This window comes from Nannobrachium achirus (genome assembly GCF_963921795.1).
Source record: "Nannobrachium achirus genome assembly, chromosome: 2".
Taxonomy (NCBI): Eukaryota; Metazoa; Chordata; class Actinopteri; order Myctophiformes; family Myctophidae; genus Nannobrachium; species Nannobrachium achirus.
In genome coordinates this window covers 31315251-31339802 of record NC_137811.1, presented here as the reverse complement: position 1 = coordinate 31339802, position 24552 = coordinate 31315251, and the positions used below count along the sequence as shown (strand labels likewise).

At 43.6% G+C, this 24552-nt stretch overlaps 2 protein-coding genes across 7 annotated transcripts in view; both read left to right on the top strand.

The window, feature by feature from the left end:
* The window catches only part of LOC308279936 (polycomb protein SCMH1), a 31519-nt gene extending 17361 nt beyond the window's left edge, over positions 1-14158 (top strand). For 5 of the 6 annotated variants that reach the window (XM_080720160.1, XM_080720161.1, XM_080720162.1 and 2 more), the window contains 9 exons: positions 508-752; positions 1871-2209; positions 2421-2547; positions 3285-3485; positions 4502-4672; positions 5878-6003; positions 10126-10260; positions 12772-12905; positions 13665-14158. In XM_080720160.1, coding sequence (XP_080576286.1) covers positions 508-752; positions 1871-2209; positions 2421-2547; positions 3285-3485; positions 4502-4672; positions 5878-6003; positions 10126-10260; positions 12772-12905; positions 13665-13784 — 1598 coding nt within the window. In that variant the 3' untranslated portion in view covers positions 13785-14158. The remainder of the gene's footprint in view (positions 1-507; positions 753-1870; positions 2210-2420; positions 2548-3284; positions 3486-4501; positions 4673-5877; positions 6004-10125; positions 10261-12771; positions 12906-13664) is intronic. The other variant, XM_080720158.1, reaches the window with a different exon arrangement.
* A 9568-nt stretch (positions 14159-23726) lies between these two features.
* On the top strand, positions 23727-24182 carry LOC308297689 (ubiquitin-conjugating enzyme E2 2-like; the record flags this gene model as incomplete). Its single annotated transcript, XM_080741232.1, has 1 exon — positions 23727-24182. The coding sequence occupies one exon, from the start codon at positions 23727-23729 to the stop codon at positions 24180-24182; it is 456 nt and encodes a 151-aa protein (XP_080597358.1).
* Positions 24183-24552: the final 370 nt, after the last annotated feature.

Here is a 24552-nt window from a genome sequence, read left to right as displayed (position 1 = left end):
TAATAAATACTCTGCTCTTTTCAACACCTCTGAATGGTTTGATGTACCAATAGTTGTTGCTGCTGCCGTGCCGTCGTTGCGTGTGTGGGTTAAGCGTGCTTATGCAAACCAGTCACTGTTGCTGCTTGTGCAAGCTCTGTGGGTGTGGGTGCAAAATCTAATTAAATGTTCGAGCAATCGCGTCGAAAAATAATTGTTTAGTGTCAGCCTGCTACCTTGCTAAAAAACAAATACCGGTACAGGTTGCAGGTTTTGACTAAAATGATCATTTATATCAGGGGTCTTCAACAGGGGGTCCGGGACCCCTAGGGGGTCCTCAGAGTTACTACAGGGGGTCCTCCAAATCTTTGTGACTTTTTTTATATTAAGCACTTGTACCCTAGCATCTATATTCTGAGAACTTTGGCCAAAAATTGCACTGCAACAGTTCATATTTGTCATTGGTTGTGTTACTATTTCTCACCCATGTCCCGTCCATGGTCTTTGTGCTTCTGTCTCTCTGTATAGTAGTGTTACCTAAGAGCCTCGGGGCCTTGACAGACGGGACTGTGGAGAGCCCGACGATGCACCCCACCCCCACGGTGGGGAGACCCCCGGGCCAGAGGGGGCGTAAGCCGGGCCGAAGGAAAACCAAGTTGACGGGGCCCTGGGCTCAGAAGGCCTCTGCAGTAGGAACGCAGAGCACACAGCCAGGCAAGGGCCTGGAGCCCGTCAAGGTCCCCAAGAAACGAGGCCCTAAGCCTGGCAGCAAGGTGAGAAGTGTGAGCCGTCCTTATGGATGGATGGCTGCTTTTGGTTATGGTCCTTCCGTGCCACAATGCATTGGCACAAAATACCACCAAAGTGCCCTGTGTTTCACTGCTTCTATTTGCCACAGAACTTACAAGTGTAAGCGTTAAGGAATAGCATAACCCAAAATTGATCATTGTTAATTATGGGCCTCTTTAGTTTAGTTTAGTTTATTTGATCATCTTCACGCAGTATAAATACAATCATAAATCATACATCAATAAAAGTGAACAGTTTCACTGTGGTGATCAAAAGGAGTAGGCTGAAGCTTAACGCTTGTAAGTGCCTATCCTGCGTAAGTTCCCTGAGTTCTAGTTCTAAAGATAGATTATGGCCTCGTTATGTTTGATACTGTATACATGGATGTGTGTCGTATTTGCATTGTATTGGCTGCATATGTTTGTCATGATGAGTGAATTTAAAGTATCCTCTTGCATTCTGATGATCAGTTGTTTGAAAAAATGGAGACGGAATAAGGGGAAATATTTTCCAGCTGTTCAGATTGACGGCAACTCCCACGTGAATGCCAGCTTTAAATTCCATGTAAACATCTTGTTGCCAGGAAACATTTTTATAGACGTTATGTTGCCCTTTGCTGGCTGCATAATATTCCATCTTCATTAAAAAAGTACCTAAACTCCAAGCCTAGTAAATCTGTGTTATGCTTGACATTAGGCCTGGGCGATCTAATCAGCCGTTAACAATAGTTAACTTTGCATACCGTGAATCACCTCAATCAACATCCTTGACAAGTGATAATCATCTTTGGATATGGGGGAGTTAATTCATACAAACCTAATTCATCTCCTTTGCAACATCCTTTTCTTCACATGCCAGCATTTGATATGCATTTTTATAGCTATATTGCCCAGCCCAAATCTAACTGAGAAAAGCAAGGTACTGAACCGGTTTTCTGCTTTTGGCTGGTTTTTGGTAACGGGTCATGTGATACCTTCATTAGATGTCAGGCATCACACAGATCTGGATGTGGGGGTTTAGTTACTATTCAACCCACCAAAAATAGATAAGCATTTACCACCACAATAACCTTTTCCCTTTGTGTCTTTGCTGCTGCATATAGATGGGCTGGGCCAAGAGAGCTGGCTGGCTAGAGGGCGCGATGGCCGGCCCAGGGAGGCCGGTGACAGGCCCGGGAAGGCCAGTCACAGGCCCGGGGAGGCCAGTGACAGGGCCGGGAAGGCCGGTCACAGGCCCGGGGAGGCCAGTCACAGGCCCGGGGAGGCCAGTCACAGGCCCGGGGAGGCCAGTCACAGGCCCGGGGAGACCAGTCACAGGCCCGGGGCGACCCAGGGGCAGACTGCCTGCCAACTGGGCCCAGAGGGTGGCTCTGCAGCAGGCCCAGAGCCAGACAGAACCCATCAAAATCCCAAAGAAAAGAGGGCCCAAACCTGGCAGCAAGGTAGGAAAAAACGGATTCCTCTACACGGCACGCATATGCCTCACTAATATACTGTACACCTCAGCAAAGGGTTTAGCCTCAAAGCCTTGATATGAAATAACAAGACAGTTATCTATTGTCTGTCATCTGCTCATTGAATCGAACGAATCTGTAACATGTGAACACATTGTAATGTCTGTGTGCGTGTTCGTGTGTGTGTGTGCGTGTCCAGAGAAAACCGCGGGTGGTCCCTAATCCAGTACCCACGTCCCCCACTAGCAGCACCCCAGAGCCTGACACCAGCACTGTGCCCCTGGACAACGCTACCATCCCCAACTCTGCACTACAGGCCCCCACAGGTACTACACTGCATCCACAGGACCACACGTACAATACATCATTACAGATGCATAGGCCTCTATGGAGAGCTTAAGAATGTTGCTTATTGGGCTGCCTCTGGGGATTTATATTATTAATAATCGGTCAATCTATGTAATACATCCTGACTTAAAATGAGGTCCAGCAGTCAAAAGCATAAAAATGCCTGCACGTTTCATGATACATGAAGCTATGCATTCACATTTCGGTCATCATTTAGATACCGTTACTGTTGATTGGTTAATCAAAATGTCAAGTACCCGCTGCTTTAGATAAGTGCTTACTGATAGTAGGGCTGTCGCAATTATTTGACATAATCGCAATTATTTTGTCATAATCATCATAATCGTTTACATGTTGAAAAATGTTCATATTTTCAAACATTTTCAAAAATAGTGGAAATAGCAGATCTACAAGCTCACAACGCGTCGCGATGCGGCGCGTTGTGAGCTTGTAGATCGACTATTTCCACTATCAAGGTTCTTTTTCAAGTATAAAGTTGTGAAATATGTAAGTAATTTCTTTGTATATTTAGGTTATGTGTCATATCTGCCATGTGCAACTTCAAAGCCTACAAGCCAAACAGGAATGTAATTGTCAATGACAGAAACACAATTAAATCGTTAATCGCAATTATTTGAGTGACACTTAATTGTCATGTAAAATTTCATAATCGTGACAGCCCTAACTGATAGCTGACGTTTTGCTCTGCCCTCAGTATGTGTGTACCTGAACAAGTACGGCAAGGTGGGGCCCCACTTGGACCAGCGGCGGGTCCAGCAGCTCCCGGACCACTTTGGTCCGGGCCGGGCGTCCTCTGTGCTGCAGCAGTGCGTCCAGGCGTGCGTGGACTGTGCACCCAACCAGGCCATGGTCTTCTCCTGCCTCAAGTCAGGCCACGGCGGAGAGGTCATCTCAGGTTAGTGACAATATCAGTGGTTCTCAACAGTGTTGTTTTTGACAGCAAATTTAGATTTAGTTTTAGTCATAGTCTTTTGAATAAAATGTCATTTAGTTTTAGTCATAATTTAGTCACCTGAAAAGTATTAGTTTTAGTCTAATTTTAGTCGACTAAATATCATAAGATTTTAGGCGACCAAATCTACAGTTGATTTAGTCAACTGAAATGTATTTTGGCTGGCCTTGATGGCATCGTAATGACCGATTTTACACTTGGTTGCGTGCTGAAAATAGCCACAACGCGTCGCATTGTGAGCTTGTAGATCTGCTATTTTCAGCATGCAACACCTGAGAGCAACCAAACATAAAATGACTCTCTTCTCCACTAGTCCCTCCCTAACATTTTAGTCTTAGTTTTAGTCATCACAGCTTAGTTTTTATTTAGTTTTCGTCAGTGAAAAAAACGCAGTCGACAAACATTTTTCGTCATAATTTTAGTCGACAAAATCAACACTGGTTCTCAACCTTCTCAGGCCGCGACCCCCCCCCCCAAGGTGATCATATATGGACTGGGGACAACCCCAGTCTCAGTTGAGGCATTATATTTAGTTTGACTCAGTTCCACAGACGAGTATTGTGAAAATAGCCGATCTACTTGTGAGCTTGCAGATGGGCTATTTTCACAAGTTTTGCCTCTTTCTTATATTATTTGACAAATCAGACATGGACCAGTTTTTATAGTATTGTTTGTTGATTACTTTTGATGCAGTAATGGTCTTTTTCCTTTTCTTTTTTAAGGTCTTAAATGTATTAAGAATTGTCACCTCACTGTCACAGGTTGAGAACCACTACTAGTTAAGATTATAGAACAAAATACACATTTGACTTGAATGTAAATTAGTGCAGAGGCGTCATTTAGCTCTGCTTCCAGCACTGACATCACAAAAATGTCCCAGATTGTGTATGTATAATGTTTTGTGTTTGTGTCTATTTTGTACTCTGACTGTGAATGTGTGTGTTTGTGTCCCCCTCCAGCCTTCTTTGAGCAACAACAGCACACGTTGACCCTGCCCACAGTCAGCAGTGTCACATACGTCCTGCGCTTCCTGGAGAAGCTCTGTCACAACCTCCACTGTGATCCTCTGTTTGGCAGCCAGCCCGTGGCCAGAGGGGGCCTGCACTACGAAAGCCACACCTACAAGACAGGTAATTATGACTGCAAATCATCAATATCTCACTGGTTTCAAACTTAGCTTCGAGTGAGATTAATGAATGAGTTGAATACTCAGGCACCCTCTGGCATTTTGTTTAAAAATGTATATAAAAAAAGATATTGAAGATAGAAGAAGATTGTCTATGTACACCACCATTGCACGACAAAGCTTCATGGGTTTAAGTGGTTAATCAGACTAATAGATTTAGTCGATTATAAAGAAATCTATTTGAATTTCTTTGTGTTGATTCGTTGATATATACAAAGATTTCTTTTTAGTGTACAATACAACTCTGCTTCTCGATTATTCGATTAACCTACATGGGCAAGATTATGACGGTTAAATATATTATAATATATTTTCTCTTGACAATATATTTTCGGTACTTGCTCGGCCCTAACCAAAGGTCACGTCTAGTTCTCTAACAAAAAATAAAAATAAATACTCAGTGATAATCTACAATCTTGAATTTATTAAATGAATAAAACATCATTGTAACCAACAATTTGTATGGTAGAATATGTACAATACAGCTTAACTAGCACATCTGCAGTGTTCTCCCTCTCCCTGCTGTTCCATTGAGAAATGTAGACCCTGCTGTTAAGTAGGACACCTAGTGGTTGGCCACTAGTACTGCCTGAAGCTCATAGGCTATAGCAGGGGTTCTCGAACCTTCTGATCTCACAACCCAACAGCCAGTTGTGAGTCAGGCACCAAAAGGGCTTGTGGCGCCCCTGATATGAGCTATTAGCTTCCGGCCAAAGTTTAACTTGTCTTGACTTGACAAGAAAGCTATGGATTTCAGCTTAGATTTGACTGAAATGGAACCAAATGGACCGTTATGGCCCTTATCTCATTTGTACACTATCTGGGGTTAAATTCAACTGTCCTGTAATGTTTACATAGCAACAGTGACTGAAGGTTAGTCTTTTGGGGGGTTTTGGCCGTGTTGGCCCCCCCTGCTTTCCGTGGTCAACCTTTCAGTCTCTACATCTCTTCTCATTTAGAAATGTAATAATAACGCCTCTACTTTCTAAACATCAGCACCATGTGTTTTGTGGTTTAATACAATTTGTCTTGATTTGTTTTGTTCCCCCTCTTCCGGCTTGCTACTAAAGTCCTACTAAATCTTATAATTCTTCTACTCCGCCTGTGCTAATTGGACTCCTCTTGTCCTCCTGTGTGTGCCGCTCATAGAGAGGAGAGGCTTTGGAGACGGTCTGACTACGGGACCGGGACGAGGTACCAAACGTTTCCTGCAGGAGTCCTACAGCAGCCCCCTGCCCCACAAACTACCCAAAACCCACCACCACTCCACTGAAGGTACAATACACAAACTACCCAAAACCCACCACCAGGATAATCAAGCTATGAATTTCCCGAATGTCTGTCTGTCTGTCTGTCTGTCTGTCTGTCTGTCTGTCTGTCTGTCTGTCTGTCCGTCTGATGTCTGTCTGTACTCTGACGTCATAGTATTGACGTCACAGACACGGAACACCATATATGGGCATAAAACAAAGCCGGCAGACAGAGAAGAGACCTCCATATAGCCTAATGTATGGGCATTAAAGGGACATAGACAGACACATGGATACAACAGTCAATGATGACTATTCTGCCCAAGGGCAAGTAATAATATATATTTGCGATCGGCTGGGTATGTATGTCGGTGTCGTTCTTTGTTTAAACCCGTAGCCCAATCAGGGACCAGCATTTCTGGCAACATCGTCATTAACAGCCAATGAGGGACCAGCATTCCTGGTGATGCCAGTGGTGATGTCACTCGTATCGCCAGTGGTGAGCACACCTCATGGCGCGCGCGCTCTGCTGGCGTACAAGTAGGCCATACATGGCGAGTCACATGCACATAATAGTCAGTAAGTAGTAAATGTTATTGGAAAGACAGTAAGGCCTTATCTACCAGTGAATTAAAACCCATTTAGGCCTAGAATTATTGAATGCTTTAACCAGTGAAAAATAGCAGATATACAAGCTCACTTGTAGATCTGCTATTTTTGAAAAAGTCTTGAAAACGTGTGCAAATCTTTGAATATATGTATTTTCAAAGCGAACGTTTGTAACTCAAATTTTGCTAAATATTTTGAGATGGGGGTCCGTGGCCAAATAAATATCATTTTGGGGGGTCCTTCACATGAAAACGTTTGAGAACCACTGACATAGTAGTCTCTCAAGAACAGACTAACTGAGCTCCATTTAAGTGAAAAGGACCTTTTCTTTGACGATGGCTAGCCAGATTGCTGACATAGAAACATAGGTTTTTCTTAGAAGGATTCAAAAGACACTTATAGAATCGGGTCAAAATTCAAATTTTCACGATTTTTCAAAAATAGCAGATGTACAAGCTCGCAGCGCGGCACTCGGTGCCGCGCTGTGAGCTTGTATATCTGCTATTTTTCAATAGTTAAAGCATAAAATAATGATACACAATATAGTGTACCCGTTCTGAATGGGTTAAGAAGTTACTCAACACACTCTCTGTTCTACTAGTTCAGTAAATCAAGCCTTTCGTGATTCTTTCTGGATTGGAAGAGAGGTTGGGGGTGAAAGTTAATCTTCTTTCTCATTAAATTGGACTTAGGAGTTTTGTGTCTTCTATATCAGAGGTTCTTTACTCATCCGATTCTGTGCCATTGATGCTTACGCCAGCCACAGGATTCCACAGCACACCTCATTATTGCTCAGATGTTCAGAAGTGTCTGATAGTCTTGCAGGGTCTTGGAGATAACAATTAGGAGATGTTGTCATTGGTGAAAATGACATTAACCTTATCAGTGTGAGTTCATCACTTATTCATAGGTCAATTTCCTTAGATTTTAATTAAGTTACGGTAATTCGATTTTAAAGAGCTTAGATCCAAAATGGGATATCCAACATTTGAATAGTCACTCAAATGAAAATGATAGATGGCACACAGTTGAATGAACTCTTATTAATTAAAGTAGGTTTATAGAACGATAAATATGTTAGGGTGCCGTGGTGCCAGTCCAGAGATGCCACAGAATAATTTGATAATATTTGGAATTCATCAATATGACTTCACTATGCTTAGTAAAACAGACCTGATTTGCACTGTACTCGATGAGTTCTTTTTCCATCTACAGCCAACTCTCTTCACCAAAAATAGAAAATATACAAGCTCCCTACGATCGGCTATTTTGAGGGAACCTTCCCCCCAGAATAGGGATGCTGGGGTTCAAGTGGTTAAACGTCAAGTATTAAGTTATTTTCGGATATTTCTCTGTGACATTGCCTACCGTATCTCAGGTGGAAAGATGTGTATATTTACGTTGCATAATATGAGGGAAAAAAAATTAACAGTATTATTCAGGGGGTGCCGTGGGTGAAACGGTTATTTACAGGGGTGCTCTGAGTCAAAAAGGTTTGAAACCCCCTGTGCCAAGGCACCATAAGGACACCCCCAGTTCCCTCCACTAGAGCAGGGCTTTTCAAAGTGGGTGACGGGGCACCCTGGGGTGCCGCGACGGCAGTCCAGGGGTGCCGCGAGATCATTTGATAATATTTGGAATTTATTTGGACACTTGAAGAACTAAAGGACCCCCAAAATGACGGACCCCCCCATCTCAAAATATCTAGTTCCAGGGACCCTCCCCAGAAGCAACATTTTAGTTACAAACGTTCGCTTTGAAAATACATATATTCAAAGATTTGCACACATTTTCACGACTTTTTCAAAAATAGCAGATCTACAAGCTCGCAGCGCGGCACTCGGTGCCGCGCTGTGAGCTTGTATATCTGCTATTTTTCAACAGTTAAAGCAGTCAATAATTCTAGGCCTAAATGGGTTAAGTTATTTTCGGATATTTCTCTGTGACATTGCCTACCGTATCTCAGGTGGAAAGATGTGTATATTTACGTTGCATAATATGAGGGAAAAAAAATTAACAGTATTATTCAGGGGGTGCCGTGGGTGAAACGGTTATTTACAGGGGTGCTCTGAGTCAAAAAGGTTTGAAACCCCCTGTGCCAAGGCACCATAAGGACACCCCCAGTTCCCTCCACTAGAGCAGGGCTTTTCAAAGTGGGTGACGGGGCACCCTGGGGTGCCGCGACGGCAGTCCAGGGGTGCCGCGAGATCATTTGATAATATTTGGAATTTATTTGGACACTTGAAGAACTATTTAAGAAGTACAAAGTTATTTTCAGTCAGTTCTAACCAAAATGGCTATTATCTCAACTTTTTCCTCGCAACATAATCACTAAAATATTGTCACTGTCAGGCAGAAACCTCTGTCGCACAAAACTAGTGAAAACAGCCGATCTACAAGCACACAACGCCTCGCGAGTTGTGTGCTTGTAGATCGGCTGTTTTCACTAGTTTAGTACATTTTATAGATGATAAATACAAAACGAACGGTTTTGGACATACAAGGTTTCCACCCGACAACGACGATATGCTATAAATATAAGGTGCTGGGAGTGAAAATTATAATGTACAGGTGCTTCGGATTAAAAAAATATTAATGGGGTGCCCTGAGACAAAAAGGTTTGGGAACCCCTCCACTAGAGGGCACCAGACTGAGTTCATGTCCCAGCCTGATCTCCATCTGTTGGTGGCAGTGAGAGGCCGTTTGGAATCAGAATATCACCGGTTGGCTCCCCTGGACAGCACAGTCTGTGTGGAAGAGCCCTATTTAGTTTGTCAATAAACGCTGTGTTTGTTCTTCCATAGCTTTGATATAAATTAATGTATGAACAGTCAGAGTAGGTACTTGTTAAGTTCTGCTGCTACCGTTTTCATCTTTAAAAATGCATTCAAGTGAACGTTAATTCTTCCCATGTATGGGGCTTTTAAGCCGTGACATCATTTTGTAGTCAGACCTCCAAGCAGATTTATTTATCAATATCTGTCCCTCGCTATTTCAACAGATCCGAGACAAAAATAACGACTAAAGTATAATTCTACCACTTTCCTTTCAACAACAAAGAGAAGAAAAAATAGTAAATAGTAAAAATAGTAAAAAGATTCACGGGCGCTGGGGGCCTTTTGGCCCCAAAAGTTCTCCTCTGCCTACAAAATGATGTCAGACTTAACAGCCCCATAAACAGGATTATTTCCTGTTTTGTTACACATACACATTGTTGAATAGTGTCTAGGCCCTACAAGCATCGCATTTTACTATGACTTCCTCTGTCATTGTCGTCGCCATTGTCCAGACGCTTGCACATGCTGGCTTTTCGCTCGCAGCGGTCAGTTCTCCCCAGAGAGCAGTGCTCAGAATTCTCTAAATTCTCGACAGCCGACAGCCGCCATCAATCACTGACTGTCCCACTGTGCGTGGGACTGCATCGCCGGAGGGGGAGGAGGACAGGACATATTGACCGTGTCCCTGTTACCAATCAGAGCAGAGCTGTCTCTCTGATCTCTCCGTCTTCTTCTGATTGTCTCTTCCATGTTTCCTCCAGGTGAGTCGTATGTGGAGAACGGCGTGGGAGGGTCAGAGCACTTAAAGAAGAGCCCGCTCTCTCCCCGCTCCACAGGACAGCCCCAGCCCCTTGGCCTGCGCTCCCCATCCAAGCTGCTGCATCTCAACTCCACAGGTACAGAGCTTCGTGGGCTGTTGGCCCAGTGCTCGCCGTGTGCATTAATGCAGTGGTTCTCAAGCTTTTCAGGCCGCAACCCACAAAATAATCATATTTTAACTGGGGACCCCCCACCTTGAAGATCCCTAAGCATTGAGGAATTACATTTTTTATTACAAGGTTCTATTGTGAAAATAGCAGATCTACATGCTCACAACGCCTCGCAACGCGAGGCGTTGTGAGCATGTAGATCGGCTATTTTCACACTTTCTGACTCTAATATTTGACAATTTGGCCAATGTCTAATTTGCCATTTTAGAGGTATTAAAAAGTCCTTCAATTGTCACTTTAGAAATGTGCATGTACCCTCAGTCTATACACTCAAACTTTATATTGGTTTATTTGCTGTTGAGTGAGAAAACATTGTTGCACATTAACAATTTTGCTGCCATTTTAAACATAGCTGTAGTAAGCAGCTGCCAAATTGTCCTTACCTTTTAACGTGGGCACACGCACGCATCGTGCGCGATCTGTGCGCGACTCATCTAGTAGACGTGTAGACTCGGTGACAGCTTTCGAATAAAAAAAACCCCATTGAAATAGACATATCCGTTGCGAGACTGTATCCCTGCTTATCCGCCAGTGTTTACATGAAAAAACATTGGACACAGCCAGCTGTGCGCTATGGTAACACGTGGGCACGTACGCGCCAAGCCCCCGAACCCAGGGCTAGATTTGAAGCAACCCCGATGGTGGCCAAAGTTGGAACTGCAGCCTAAACGCGCATTTTGGCCCCGCCCCCTCCACTCCAGACAATCCTTCCTCTGAGCGGAGAGCAGCGTGACGTAATTTGTGGTCTCTAATAGGGACCAATTTCCCCCAGAATGCACCTGGATTAGCTACATGCTAGCACGTAGCCGTTGCTTCAAAACGCCACTGAGCACTTGCATTGAAATGATAGTGGGGGCGGGGCTCGTCCGCTCTCTATTTTATATATACTCTATGGTACGCGCACATAGCAGACGATATGTGCGCGGATCATATGCCAGGCGGGTAGAGGAATCAAACAGCTACAAAAAAAAAAAAACGCGTTTTACAATGAAAAGCTATGCGAACGGAGCTGCGATTGGACGTCAGACCGGATATGGAAACCTAGATCCGGTCCAAACGGGAAATACGACCGGATACAGTTAGGGGGTGGGCCTAAAGTCTCCGAAGCGGCTATATACAGCGACCATACTTTTAATCGTTTAAGCTAATTAAATCTTCGGGCTCCTCGGGCATCGCAGAGAGGTACAGCGGGAAATCTTCGGTTTCGACGGGGATCGCAGGAAATGAGTTAAGTTAATCATCTGTGGACCACCCAAAATAATTTGGGGACCCACCTGGGGTCCCGACCTACAATTTGAGAACCACTGTAATAATGCTCACTGACTGCTTACATAGATAGGATACGCCTTTATTGATCCCCAGAGGGGAATTCAGGTGGAACAGCAGTGATGTAAGCAATTTACCCCGAGTGAGAGGACATTATGCTCTGATAATGTCCTGTGTTAGGGTGTTATCGGACGAGGCGAAGCCGAGTCCGATAACACCCTAACACAGGACATTATCAGAGCATAATGTCCGACCCCGAGTGGTAAATAGCTTTTCTACCACTTTTTCCCTTATACATGAAAGAAAACACATAGTTGTAACTTGCAAGGATCTTAAGTTACAATCATTATTGCCTATAAAACTTCCGCGAGACAGCAGATAGTTCCACCAACAACATCTTCTACTCACCAACAGATGGCGCCAACTCCATACTAATCCATGCGTCTAGCTTACAGCTAAGCTAACGTCAGTTAAAAGCACCGTTCCGGCCGTAAATAGAGGCTGTTCGCTTCCAGAAAGGCATAGGTTCAGAGAAAAGGGGCTTTAAAGTTGGCGGATTGCATTGGATCCAAATAAATCGGCGACGATAGTACGCACGTTAGTAAACATAGGACCGCTGCGACCTTCATTTGTTGGTTGGGGGAAAGGTGTTCCGACTACCTCCTGAAGTCCCCGGATGTACACTGAGGCGCATTGATCTCGGACAAGTCCTCACACAACTTTGCGGCAGTTGTCCTCTCATAACCTCCGGAATTTAGCCAATCAGAATCCAGTATTTGAACACGTGACTCGAAAAAGTGGTAGAAATAATGAAATACATGAGACGAGGCACAGGTAAGAGCAATACTCAAGAACCAAAATCAATAAAATACTGAGCCTCTGGCCCCAGAGATCTGCACTGCACCTCTGAATATGGGAATGAATGAACATAAGAGTATTTACAGTCTATCAATATAAAAATGTAAGGGTGAATATTTGAATTAAAAAATATGCCTTATCGCCAGAGCAAATATAAATTGACATACTGTGTACAGGAAAAACCTACAGTGCAACCATAACTGTGGATGCTAAAGTTTATGGTTATTGTCTCGTTTTCTTTGGCCTCACTTTGCAGGCCAATAATAAAATCCTAATCCTCTCTCTCTTGGCCAGGCTCAGGCAGTTTCCGGGAGAGCCCCAGACCCAGCAGTCAAGATCCAAACCTGTGGACAGTGGAGGACGTCATGCAGTACATCAGAGACATTGACCCAGTGTTGGCCCCACATGCCGACCTCTTCAGGAAACACGTGAGTATCAGCCCCTCATGCAGATATTTAGACTTAACCACTTATACCCTATGTATGTCAGAATGTTTTAGTCTAGTTTTTATCTGTTGACAAAATTGTCAATATATCTAGTCTTAGTTTTAGTCATTATAGCTTCGTTCTTTTTTTTTTTTTTTTTTATCAGTGAAAAAAGGTAGTCGACCTAGTAGTCCACTTTCGTTATTTTGGATTCCAGATTTCACGTAGCACTTCTATCTGTCAGGTTTACTTTGCACAGTCCATTGCATGGTACCACCAGTTCAATAGGACTTAAAGCACTAATGCTAATCTGGAAAAATATCTATTTCACCTTTACAGTCCAACAAAACAGTTTATGATATAATTTTAGGTGAGAAATAGGCCATGCAGTTGCTCAATAGTGATTCATTAAACATTTAACAGTTATTCAAGACTCAGGAGCTTCCATGCCATATAGGGGAGTCTATTGTGACATAAATACACAATAGTGATGATTCTGTCTGTCCAATTAGTAGTCTGCAGTATTAACATTCACATCATGTTGGGGTGTCGCCTCAGCTCGCTTAGAACTTTAATGGAGCTAATACTGTTACCAAAAGAATCCCAGGTACTTTGGCCTAATGGAAAGCCAAAAAAAAAGGCAAATCAGGTTTAGCTGGTAACATGCTGTGGAAAAGTGATGTAAGATTGGCATAGATTGATGCTTCGGTAGGTACCATAATCTTTCTTTCTATTTAAACTCCTCCCTGCCGTCTGTTACAGGAGATTGACGGCAAAGCCCTGCTGTTGCTGCGGAGTGACATGATGATGAAATACATGGGATTGAAGCTCGGCCCTGCCCTCAAACTCACCTTCCACATCGACAAACTGAAACGACCGTAATGCAGTCAGTTAGTTGGCTCCTCTTGAAGGACTTGTCCCCCTACCCACTTAATACCATTAACACCTGGAACCACTTTAACTATTATTGTATGCTTTAAGCTCACAGCGCCGCACCAAGTGCCGCGCTGCGAGCCTGTAGATCTGTTTTATCTTGGAACGTTTGTGTAAGTCTTTGAATATTTTGTCTTCTACATCCTTCTAAGGTTTTTGAAAAACGTTTCTATGTCAGTGGTTCTCAACCTGTTTCATGTCAAGGGCCCCTAGAATTACATGTATTTGGCCGCCGACCCCCCATCTCAAAATATGATATATCAGGGACGCCCAGAAGCAAATATTTGAGTTACAAAATGCTTTTAAAAAGACATATTCAAAAATTAGCCAAAAAAATCTTGTTTTAAAAAGAATAGCAGATCTACTAGCTCGCAGCGCGGACTCGGTGCCGCGCTGTGAGCTTGTATATCTGCTATTTTTTGAAATAGTTAAAGCATAAAATAATGGTTAAGGTGGTTCCACATCTTAATGGGTTAATACCATTTCCAAATCCAGTAATATAAAGCACTGCATATTGGACATACAGTATGCTGACCATCACATGTAGCAGATGCCATCAGACGACCATGTCTGGTACTATGGGGTTAACCCAGCCACTCGGCAGAACCCCTGTCCTGGCCTCATCCAATGAGGAATGTTTTTCTTTTTTCCTTTTTTTTTTTGCGGCACAATCCTGGCCTAAGGCAGCATGGGATGTTTTGCAGAATTGCCCCATCTTCCACTCTTTCATCTTAATTCAACCTTTTTTTTTCCCTCTCTGTTAGCGACTCTGAAGAGAGTCGGACATGGTCATATAAACTAATAAGAGGCTATTTTCTGAGCCCGCTTTGTTACTTTTACTCTGTACGTTTCATGTTTTGTACCCTATGAAAATATGGACTTGGATATGGATATTTGGGGGGGCCCTTTTCAGCGTTTTGTGTCGATATCGAATACTGTAAGAAGGAAAAGGAAAAACACTACGTTGATCCCAGATGCTGGGAATGTTTCTGACTGACGTCTCATTTCGAGGCATGTTTTTTTTTTTTTTTTTGCAATGATGACACTATAAAATACAGAGTAAAAGAATTATTCATGTTTTATGAAAGAAAAAAAAAACATTTATTCAGAAAATACTGCCATGATGAGAGCTGTTTCTTTTATCTTGTTCTGGATGTTGTTTACAATGCCTTGTCCCGTCTTTGTTGTTATTTGTACTTTTTTAATTTTTTATACTATATTATTAGAGTTAATACAACGAGAGCGGTATCATACTCAACAATGTTCAATAAATATATGTTAACTAAACACGGCATTATTTACTAATGAGATATTTTACTCACTGCTGAAAATTTGCTTGTTTTATGGAAAATAATTTTTATAAAATAACTTTTCTCTCTGTTCATGCATCAACGTGTTTCAGCTGTATCATAGTGAACTCATCCCGATGGTGACTGCTGAACAGAAGCTCTTTTAACCTGATTCAAAACAGGCCAGTCGCTGAAAACAAATGGGTTTAAATGTTAAATAAAATGTATTTAAGTTTTTTACGTTATTTTAAATCTAATAATAATAGTTATATAATAATAATAATAATAAAGAAAAAAAAACACTTGACATATGTCTTATAAGTTATAACCAAGTACATGTTCATTCATAAACAACTCACATCAGTGTAATTTGCGGAATATACACCTTAGTTCGGACAATGACATCATTATTACAACCTTGGCCTAACTTAATTCAGAAATGCAATTCTGTTCCATTTACAGCAGATCATCAGCAGAGGGCAGTGCAGCCTTGTTAAACGTGTCCTTGAGCATGTCTCCTTGCTTCAGCCTCTACTTGGGATGCACTCACATGCCCTGCCATGAGTGTGTACCCCCCCCCCCCCCCCCTCCTCTCCCCCCATCTCCATCTGTTGACCTCAGCAACATAATCTCTGTCATATTCTTCATATCATCTGAGGAGGACTGTTCTTTCTATGCATCTTAATCAACTGGTAATTTTATGTTGTGGACCCACACGGGTGAGATTCTTACAAACCGTTCAGCCCATTTCCATTAGATGTTACAGTTAATGAGTCAGTAGCCTACACGAGTGGGCTATTAGGCTCGTGGGCGACAATTTGCTGCAGCCGTTTCGAACACGACTTGAATGAGGAGGACGCAGCATGTGTGATACAGTAAATGTAACCACATCCTCCAAGTGAAAACAGGAAAACGCATCAGAGGGGTGAAATCACTGACCTGATGATTTTGCAACAGATATGGGTGTGCATGACTGTGTGTGTGCATGCATGCACGTCTCTGCATACATGTTGGTATGTGTGTTTGCATTTGAAACTTAGAGATAAGAGTGTGACTGTGCATGGGGACTATGTGATGGTGTGTCCATGCATATTGTTAGAATGATAATACATTCTATTAGTGGTCGTCGAGGCAACACAGGTGCTGTAACCCTATTGTTATTGTCCTCATTGTATTCTAAGTCTCAACTGCTAATAATCAGGTTGCGAAATTCACCTCAATTGGCCTCAAATCGGTTGACAATTCTGCAACTTGACTTGATTTTTTGTGGGGGGCTTTTATGCCTTTATTGATAGGATAGTTGACTGACAGAGAGATGGGGGGATGACACGCAGCAAAGGTTGTTGGGATCGGGACTTGAACCTGCAACATGCTGTCAGGCATCAGAACCCATGTGGTATGCGCCTGGACCGGTAGGCCGGCGGGCCGCGGCTGCCCCTTGTGATTATATTAATAGTGCATATACCTACTGCCTCAATAGACACACACACCTTGTGTGACCTATTGATGGCTGACACATCACTCCAGTACATTCCAATAGACAGCAGCAGCCAGTGCAGTATCTACGATCCATGGTCGAGACAACTCTGTCCTAATACAAGAAAGTGCAGCAGAACACAACATGGCATCCATTGAGTTCAATGGACATGCAGCAGGTGGGGCCATCTGGTGAGGTTCCGTTGCAATGACTTTCAATCAGTTGTTCATTTTGTTTATTAAGACTAAACGACAACAAGACTAAGATCTTGAAAGTACTGTATAGATCCAAGATGGAAATGGCAAGACTAGTCATCTCCGGTTTACTTTCCATATCTGCGTGAAGTGGGGCGCATAGCCTTTTTAGGGGACCGGAAGCAATTTGGAGTCTGTTATTTCAATGGACGAGTGAACGTGAACACAGCTTCTGAACCATTCTTTAGCCCCATGTACACTGAACTAAATATTGGACCCAATCATTACAAGCCACACAATATTACCATAATATTAATACAAATCAGGAGAAAATCAAATTTATAATTGACCTTTCTCTGTTCCAACATGGTCTCGCAGGATCTAGCTAGCACCAGTAAACATTCGACATTTGCGAGATTTGGTGTCAGACGGCGCCCACTTAGGAGACCATTTGTAGTTTATGTACCATCTTGTGTAGCCTACCATCTTTTGACCAAATCAATTTTTTCACTGCTCCTAAAAATATTAAGCAATCTGCACCAAATTGGGCACATAGCCTATCTGAAGCCTGTTTTTTTGGATTTTTGTGTTCAGTTTTTAAATTGTGAACTGGAAATCTCTGTTGGAGCCGGTTGAAGATGGATGGATGGATGTAAGATGTTTCCACATTCTATGGTCAGGTTCAGTTCATTGTATAAAGTCAATATTGCTGCCTCATTTGCCTCGCTTGCAACAGTTTTGACTGTCTCAGTCTGGGCACGTGATGTCATTTCCTCATTTTGTAAGGTGTGTGGAAAATCATGGTCATTCTCAACAGTACGCAAAGAACGCGGACTTGGGTCCATGGGAAGAATGTTCTCCTCAAGTTAACTTGGGAAGAATGTTCTGTTGTTCCATGATGTTCATGAGACCGGAGAACACATCTTGAGGTCACATACTCTTAAGTGTTTCGGTGAAAACAGTGGAAAACATCAGAGAAAATGCCAGCACATTTTCAAGTAGGCTTCAACTTGATTTTACGTTTTGACTATATTACATTTGAGCCACAAGAAATCTTAAACTCCCCTCAAACTCACCTTCCACATTGACAAACTCAAACGACCTTAATGCAGTCAGCTAGTTCCTCTTGAAGGACTTGAAGTCCCCGCACCACCTTCCTCTTAATACCATTTCATGACACAATAGCAGTATTTTCTCCAGCCATTGCTGCCTGGTTGGTGCAAAACGAATGCTAGGATTTGGCTGTCCCACGATCACAGTGTCACATCCTGCAGTGTATCCTCGATAAAGTGAGTGGATCAAGTTCACATCCAAGCATTTGGACAGTACTTGGCTAGATGCAAACATTTCAATTGGGATAGTACTTGGACTACGACTGGTGATGTTTCACAAGTACCGACAAGGGGTTTCGCAATTTAAACTTGAAATCCATGTGGCAAATAATGCTTGTCAGCTTGTGGCATATTTAGTGTGGTTGTCCTAACACTATAGTACTTGTCCGACTTTATTATTTCTTTCCATCCATCCATCTTTCCCGATAAACACTATACTCCTTCCACAGTTTGGGTGGCACGCACTTGGGCCATATGTCAAATCGACCGGCTTCATCATTTTACTAAGAGATGTCATAGACAACATGAGATTGACACAGTATGTCCATATGGGTATTCCAAGATATGGGCTTAATATTGATGGCATCAGGGATCTCCATAAAAGAGACGTGGACGGAATGGTTAGCACCGCTCAAATAGGGACAAGGACTGACAGATTACAGAGATAACCATATATGGGCGTGATAATGACATGATACTGACCAATGACCATGATACTGACATGGCGTGCCGGTTGGTTATCTCGTATAGGGAGGGTGCCAGGATGGCCACAAACGCCATCAAAGGGGCCTGTGCAGGGATTTGTAGGTGAAGAGGAGTTTATAATAGCGTGTGTGTGTGTGTGTGTGCGTGCATGTGTGTGTGTGCATGTCTGCATTTGCCAATACACACATCCAATTTGGCCAAAGTGTGTTTACAACCTGCTCAAGCACATAATGTATGACAAGGCCAGAGCCTGTGAGTGAGGGCTATGTTTGCTGCAACGTCTAATAGTGGCCAAGGTGTCTTTCATGCACTCTGCGCTATTTATAGCCGTAACTGCTCCTTGCGTTGCATGTTGTGCTTGCTTGGGACATGAAGTGAGCTGCACTTATACACACTTCAGTTTCAAACTATTGACCTCCGCAGGTCAAACACTACAGTGTGATTTCATTAAGGACCATCCTCCTCGCATTGCTGGCACAAAGGGAGACCAGCCAAGTGGGGGGGTTGAGCTCTCGAGTGAGTGTTAAGTTGAATGAAAAAAAAAAGCCTGTAGCAGGATTTCTGGAAAGCATTTATCGAGCCGTATACATATATATATATAACCAGTTTCTCGCTGACATAAAGGGAAATCAGTATTCTTCCATCTCATGGGAAACTCGTGCTCTCAATATTGACCAACAACAGCGCTGTGTGGATCACCAGAATCAAGCACCACTTTGTGTGGTTCAGCAGCCATACGCCTTATACGCCACATCGCACCAGTCCTCCAAGACCTTCACTGGCTCTGGGTCAAACAAACACTCAGCATTAAAGACTCCTCACCATCTACAAGGCCCTCAAACTACCACGTACCACCCTCCCCCTCCCACTCCCTCAGGTCTGATGATGCCAACCTCCTGGAAATCTCCACAAGCGATTTTTCAAAATTATTATTATATAGCAGCAAAGCCAGACTGCGAGAGAGAGGCATTTCTCAAGCATTTTGGAAGCTGACATCCCTCCGTGCCACAGGCGCAACCTTTTTACTTCAAGATGATAAACCTGACAACCTGGGCAGAGGTAGCCAACAGCAAGCAGTGTTGCTGTATCTTCCACGGTGTGCACAGACCGGTGTGGGCACAGAGACAGAGAGAGAAAGACACATAGGGGAGGAAGAATAATCAGTGGGATAAAGTGCCTGGTCCCCTACCACTTTTCCCGCTGAATCGCTCACTTCACAATTCCCAGCATGCCGCTGGGCAGAAGGTTGAGTTAGTGTGTGGTGCAGGTCTGCCTGCCTCTGCTGCACAGATCCCCATATCCCTGCCGAGCCCTGGAGCCTCAATTACACAAATGTACTTGGATTCCATCTTTAACTCGATCTTAGGGTCATTTTTCAAATTGTGCGCACACCTGATTTATCCCCAGTATAGCTGTGCATGCACTTTCCTCACATCTTTGTGCAAATACCGAAGGAATCCAAGCACTCAGGAATGAACTTCATTCCTATAGCTTGTTGGAGGAAAGCCTAAAAGTCTAAATCTTATCGCAATGCCCACTGACTTGTGCCCGGTGCCACTTGTGACTTGACTGTCCTGTTAGTGGAGGCTATACGCTTGAGCTATAGACACTAGTGACTTGTAGCAAGATATGCTATGCACTTTATTTATTTATTGTCTCTGCCAAGCCGGACGGCCATAGGCCAGATGGCCGAATGTATTAATATGTATAGTATTTAATTCTCACAAACCGCTTTCACGCCTCTGTGGTGCAGGAGATGAATTGCCGTTTCATAAACACAAGGTTGTTGGCATTAGCCAAAATGCCTCAAATCATGAACAGTGTCCGATTGCTGTGAAACTGCATGAGCCCACTAGGCCAAGGAAGAAATGCCACCCTATATATTTCAAATCAGCCTCATGGTGGCGCTATAACCGGCGTTTTGCCATATAGGTCTTGGATTATTAAACCACGCCATATTTCCACCTGATAAGTTTTCCACCATGTTTTTTCTTTTTCTTTTTTTTTTACTTTGTTGTCCCGCAATACCTGGTCTGGCGGAGACCGGTGCGTTGTTCTTGTTTTTGTTCATGTACCGTGTTCATTACCATGTTCAACACCTGGTAATATTCTGTTAGTTTTGAAACACAGAAATCTAGAAAGGAGCTCAGTAGAGCACAATGCCTGCCTGGCTGCACACATGCCCTACCTCGTGCCTTTCCTCGTACATTGTCCTCATGTATGAAAAGGCACGGGCAATGGGGGAAGGGTTATAATAAAGGACTGTCATTATATCCTTACAGTGCAACCAGAGTAGACCAGGCTATAGCATGCACGTCTTTTGGACAGTGAACATTGAAAAGTAGTGTGACATGTTGTCATCATATGGACAAACATGGTTAGTACCTAGCATTATGGGTCCATTTGTACACTCTCCCAGAGTTAAATTAACACAGTGTAGATTGGGGTCCCAAATAATAAAAGATAAAAATCACACCCAATGTGAAGTGAGCGGTGGTCGTGCTTGCATAACGTCTTCAGACTAGGGTATAGGTCTAGGATGTAATTGGTGATGTAATACAGGCTACACACACACACATTGCTATGGCAAAACGCTGAGGAAAAAGTGGCTACAGACACACGCACAGCCACTCTATGGAGCGGTTTACCACCGCTCAAAAAAACATTGTTACAATTAATTGTACACTCTCAGAGTTACAGACCCATAAGGGTCCATTTGGACCCCTGGTTCAAGTGCACATTTTCTTCATTTCATTCCAGACAAATTTTCAACTCTGCAGTCAAATGAGGCGGGGTTGGGAGTATGATGGTCAGTATCATGGTCAGTATCATGTCAGTATCATGGTCAGTATCATGTCAGTATCATGGTCAGTATCATGTCAGTGTCATGGTCAGTATCATGTCAGTATCATGGTCAGTATCATGTCAGTGGCATGGTCAGTATCATGTCAGTATCATGTCAGTGTCATGGTCAGTATCATGTCAGTGTCATGGTCAGTATCATGTCAGTATCATGGCCAGTATCATGTCAGTATCATGGTCAGTATCAGAAGACTCACCTCTTCAGACTCCAACCTAGCCCCTAGCACTTACCGTAGCACTTGCCCTAGCCTCGACAACCGTGCAAAGGCTAAAATGTAATTAGATAGAATGTTATGTAGAAGACTGTTGCCAGGTCAATGTTACAGCTACCTGCGGTGCCTCGATGACCACCAGGTCATGTGTATAGTTTCAATGTACAAATACTGTTAGACTGATGATAGGTTCCTGGTTTACCTACGACCTTAGATTACTATTGCTATGCATTTGATGTATTACCTTGTCCTTGCTTATTGGTCAGTATCATGGTCAGTATCATATCACAGGGCAGTGACAGGCCCTGTCACAACGCTGTCACAGTGATATCAGGCTCTGGAATCAGGGATCAGTGATTCTGGACCACTTCTTGTCCAACTGACCCTTAACGCCAGTGTGAAGTCGATTTACTTGTCTAACAGGTCACCGTAATCATATGACATCATTTTGCCCAAATATGGCAGGGACGGCAGTATGGTGAATTTGAAATCGGGCGGCCCCGCATAAGGAGATTCCGAACGTTTCGCGCCGGTTCGGGAAAACCGCGCGTCGGGTCGGGTCGAGACCCGGCACTGCACTCCGTGCCGCGGCGGGGAACGCGCGTGCCGAATCTGAAGCCGGTGGGACGAACGGTTCTCGAGATACGCGGATTACAGACACACAGACAGACAGACAGACACGCAGAGACTTCTCGCATTTATAGATAGACTAGCGTCTAGTCGGCGACCTGGCCAACTCGGAACAATGTAAATAGGGAATGAATGCCCCGCCCTTTAGGACCCGTTTTGACCATCTGTCTGCCTGTGTCCATTTATGCCCATATATGGAGATATCTGTATCTGTCTGTCTGTCTGTCGGCGTCCATTTTATGTCCATATATGGAGATCACTGCAGTTATAGTTCTGGGTCCATTTTATGCCCAGATATGGAGATATCTGTCTATCTTCGTCCATTTTATGCCCATATATGGAGTATCTGTCTGTGCCTCCAACTGTGTTGCAGACACAGTGCCGGTTCCCCCTTTAATGCAAACCTCACACCTGTTGTCATAGGACCCGTTTTGAACATCTGTTTGCCTGTGTCCATTTATGCCCATATATGGAGATATCTGTATCTGTCTGTCTGCGTCCATTTTATGCCCATATATGGAGATCTTTGACCATCTGTTTGCCTCTGTCCATTTATGTCCATATATGGAGATATCTGTATCTGTCTGTCTGCAATCCATTTTATGCCCATATATGGGGGCATTCATTTTATGCCCATATATGGAGAACGCGCGTGCCCGTGGGACGAACGGTTCTCGAGATACGCGGATTACATACATACATACACACTCACAGAGATTTTTTGTTGACTCATGTGGCGTACGTGATGTCAGAGCCTTTTATGAAGTGATGTCACAATGAGTCAGAGCTTTCGCCGATTTCCTCCGGAACAGCCTGATGTCAACAATCAACCCCGCATAAGGAGATTCCGAACGTTTCGCGCCGGTTCGGGAAAACCGCGCGTCGGGTCGGGTCGGGTCGAGACCCGGCACTGCACTCCGTGCCACGGCGGGGAACGCGTGTGCCGAATCTGAAGCCGGTGGGACGAACGGTTCTCGAGCTACGCGGATTACAGACACACAGACAGACAGACAGACACGCAGAGACTTCTCGCATTTATAGATAGATGAAGTCAAAAAGTACCTGAAGGCCAGTCTGTGACATACTGTATGACATCAGTAGCCGTGTCAGAGGAGGCCAGTAAGTATGACATCAGTCATCTCCATATTTGGGCATATCGACGAACAGACACACAGGCAGTTTAAGGCTGTACATGTCACGACTTGCCCTTTGTGAGGTCACAAGGTGACGTTGTGGTTGTTGATGAATTTGGTCCTTATAAGATAGATCACAGCCAGTACAGCCGGCAGTGTGCAAACGAGTTCACGGAGAAGTCACTGAGAGCAACACTGACCCGAATCAAAGTGTAGTAATCTCTGACAGCTGCCCAACCTCTCGCTACAGTTAACATACTATTCAACTGGGTTTGACATGGCCTCAAAGAGAATACAGAAGGAGTTATTTGACTTGGGAATGGACCCACCAGCTCAGTGTACAGCTGGTCCAGTCGGCGAGAACCTATTTCACTGGCAGGCTACCATCGTCGGACCGACTGACAGCCCGTATCAAGGAGGGCTGTTCGTCCTCGATATCCACTTCCCCTCTGACTACCCTTTCAAACCACCAAAGGTGGAATTCATGACAAGAATCTATCACCCAAACATAAGCAGCAATGGCAGCATCTGCCTTGACATCTTAAAATCAAAGTGGTCACCTGCACTTACAGTGTCAAAAGTGTTGTTATCCATTTGCTCTTTGCTATGCGATCCAAACCCAGATGACCCTCTTGTCACAGACATTGCGCTCATCTATAAATCGGACAAACAGAAGTTCAATACATTAGCCAGAGAATGGACTCAAAAGTATGCTTGCGACACTGGTTCTTAGATACTGTACATAAGATAATTGTGTGGCGTTTCTCTACCCACACTGAAACTTACTTGATGATCCTAGACTTTTTTCCTTTTCCCTTTTTTTTCTATTGGTATAATAATTGTGTGGCGCTTTCTCTGCACCACACTGAAACCTGTTTTATCCTAGACCTTTTTTTTGGGGAATTTGTATTATATTTGCAAAACATATTGGATTTTCCATACTTTTTCCCCCATAGAGATTCCTTCGAGATTTTGGCCTATATTGTATGGTATCAGCTGTTAGCACCACTCAAAAATATTGAACCAATGAAAAGTAATAAAGAGGACTTCTGACAAAACCAGCTAACTCTTGGATTCTCAAACTGTCTGCCAACCGTTTAGCC